Here is a 2,544-nt window from a genome sequence, read left to right on the forward strand (position 1 = left end):
TACTATTGGCTCTTCAGAATGCGCGTACGCGCACGGGGGTACCCATCTGCGATAGCCTTAGAGGGCTGCGCTTACACTCATAGAATCTGGGGTTACAATACGTAACCAACGTTCTCTCCTCACATGTTCTGCCTTTCCCCGGCTCCCTCCACCCCCCACCACCCCAGCTAGGGTTTGACATGTATGCATTGGGCAGGAGGAGCTTGGTCAACCATGAACCGCTGGAAGAATGTATGTGCTGTAATATTTTCCTGATTTAATTTAATCATTTATTAAATAACTATTGTAACTGAAATATTCATCACATAGTACACATATATATATTTTCCACTCATGATTAAGTCTGAACAGTCAAAACAGCCGACTTTATAATAAAAAACTGACCAAGTTCTCAAATTAGACCATCATTCAATCCCCTATCTGTGATTCATTACAACAAAGATTTTCAATNTAAAATGACCTTCCCCTAACTTTAATTTATTTAGTGGTTTAGCATTAACTTCCCCTAACTTTTGATCTGTTTAGTGGTTTAGCATTAACTTCCCCTAACTTTTGATCTGTTTAGTGGTTTAGCATTAACTTCCCCTAACTTTTAACCTGTTTAGTGGTTTAGCATTAATTTCCCCTAACTTTTGATCCGTTTAGCAGTTTTGCGTTTACTTCCCCTAACTTTTAATCTGTGTAGTGGTTTAGCATTAACTTCCTCTAACTTTAATCTGTTTAGCAGTTTTGCGTTAAATTCCTTAAATTTTAATCTGTTTAGCATTTTAGCCTTAGCTTCTCCTAACTTCTAATCTGTTTTGTGTTTTAGCGTTAGCTTCCCCTAACTTTTAAACTGTTTAGTGGTTTAACATAAGCAGAACCAAGATTCTTGTTTAGCAGATTGGAGGTTGATGAAGCTAACTTTTTAGTTAGCTGTGCCCATCTCCATTCGGACGGTTCCTCTGTATCCGAATCTGTTTTTTTGTCAGATTTACTTCATGGAAGGAGGTGAAGCAGGAACTCATGCAATAAGCAGAGATGCAGTCAGGACAGAGAAGTTCGTAAACTCCTGTCACACCTGCACCTGTTCAGGTGACCTTCACACGGCACAATAATGATGCAGAATGAGCCGAACCTTCTGTACGGAACTCCAGGACTGAGACAAAACACCACAATGATGAAGAAGATGAAGAAGATGATGACAGAGATCAGAGGAGTTTCACCTACCTAAAGAATTCTTGAGTTACAGCTTCCACTGCAGCTTCAGACAGAAACAAACAGATTCATGTTCAACAGTCTGAGGTGGGTCAGAACCTAAAACCCAGTACTGGACCATCGACTGCTCCTGTTAAGGGTCTCTGCCTCCAACACCACGAGACAACTGGTCTACAGGAACTGGTTTGTGACTGACTCCAGTCAAAACTTATTCCACCAAACCTGCACCAGACCTGGTTCAGAGCCAGAGCCTGACTGGACCTGAACCAATTTGTGTGAAATCAAGATATGAGTCTGTGGAGGAAAGGTTCTGAAAAGGTTCTGACTGGGTCTGTCTGAATGGAAACAAACATCAGGATTACCAGTCTCTTTAAACTTCTGGAAACAAATCTCCAAATATCTGGACATCTGGACCTGAAACGCAAACATTTGGACCAGAGCTTTAAAACATCTGGACCTGAGCCTAAACAGGGTTTTAGTCTAATTAAAGTTGAATTCTGGTTCTGTTGGGTTTGGTGTGCAATAAAAACATTCTGACAAGTTGGAGCAGTTGGACGGAAAATGGGCCAAATGTTGGGAGATGTTCTGCCTCTCCACAGAAAACACACCAAGTCAAAACATCGATCGGTCTGTGGACGAGAGGTTCTGATCGGGTTCTGTCATCTGAGAGGACACGAGTCACAGGAACTGCACAGGTTCTGAGAGACAGATTTACCTATGACTCCTTTAGACCGAGTTCGATGGCGTTTTTCTGCCACAATAACCTCCATCTGAAAAATACAAAACAAAGATTTTTTTTTTGTATTTTAATTGAAGAAACATTAGTTTATTGTAAAAAAAAAACTAAAGAATTATTATTTTGTGGTAAATCACCATGTGTTTCATTTTAACACTGAGCTTTAGCCAGAACTCTGGAGTTATTCTCAGCACAGGTCCAGTTCTGACCTGATTGAAGCTTCGCCTTGATCCACTGCCGGTTCTGGAGCTGAAGACTATTGGATGATTCAGAGGCTGTCCTGCAGGGTCATAATCTGAAATGTCCCAACAGCAAGACTTCAAAAACAAATAAATATTTAATACAACAGCCTTCATAAAACCCAACAATGTTTTAATCTCAGGGTCACAAAAAAAAAAAAGAAAAAAAAACAGCAACATGTGCAGAAAAGGTAATTTTACCCTTTGTTTAGGATGAAGTAATCCAGGTGGATGAATGTATGATGGATGGATGGATGGATGGATGGATGGATGGTGGATGGATGGATGGATGGATGGATGGTGGATGGATGGATGGATGGATGATGGATGGATGGATGGATGGTGGATGGATGGATGGATGGATGGATGGAT

General features: G+C 40.7%; 1 protein-coding gene across 7 annotated transcripts in view; it reads right to left on the reverse strand.

Annotated features, from left to right (window-relative positions):
- The window catches only part of myt1la (myelin transcription factor 1-like, a), a gene marked incomplete in the record, with an annotated part of 43,788 nt that overhangs the window by 39,458 nt on the left and 1,786 nt on the right, over positions 1–2,544 (reverse strand). For 4 of the 7 annotated variants that reach the window (XM_014022643.1, XM_014022640.1, XM_014022641.1 and 1 more), the window contains 3 exon segments: positions 1,210–1,243; positions 1,913–1,967; positions 2,071–2,250. In XM_014022643.1, coding sequence (XP_013878097.1) covers positions 1,210–1,243; positions 1,913–1,967; positions 2,071–2,250 — 269 coding nt within the window. 7 annotated transcript variants of the gene reach the window in all.

Source organism: Austrofundulus limnaeus, unplaced genomic scaffold (assembly GCF_001266775.1).
Source record: "Austrofundulus limnaeus strain Quisiro unplaced genomic scaffold, Austrofundulus_limnaeus-1.0 Scaffold337, whole genome shotgun sequence".
Taxonomy (NCBI): Eukaryota; Metazoa; Chordata; class Actinopteri; order Cyprinodontiformes; family Rivulidae; genus Austrofundulus; species Austrofundulus limnaeus.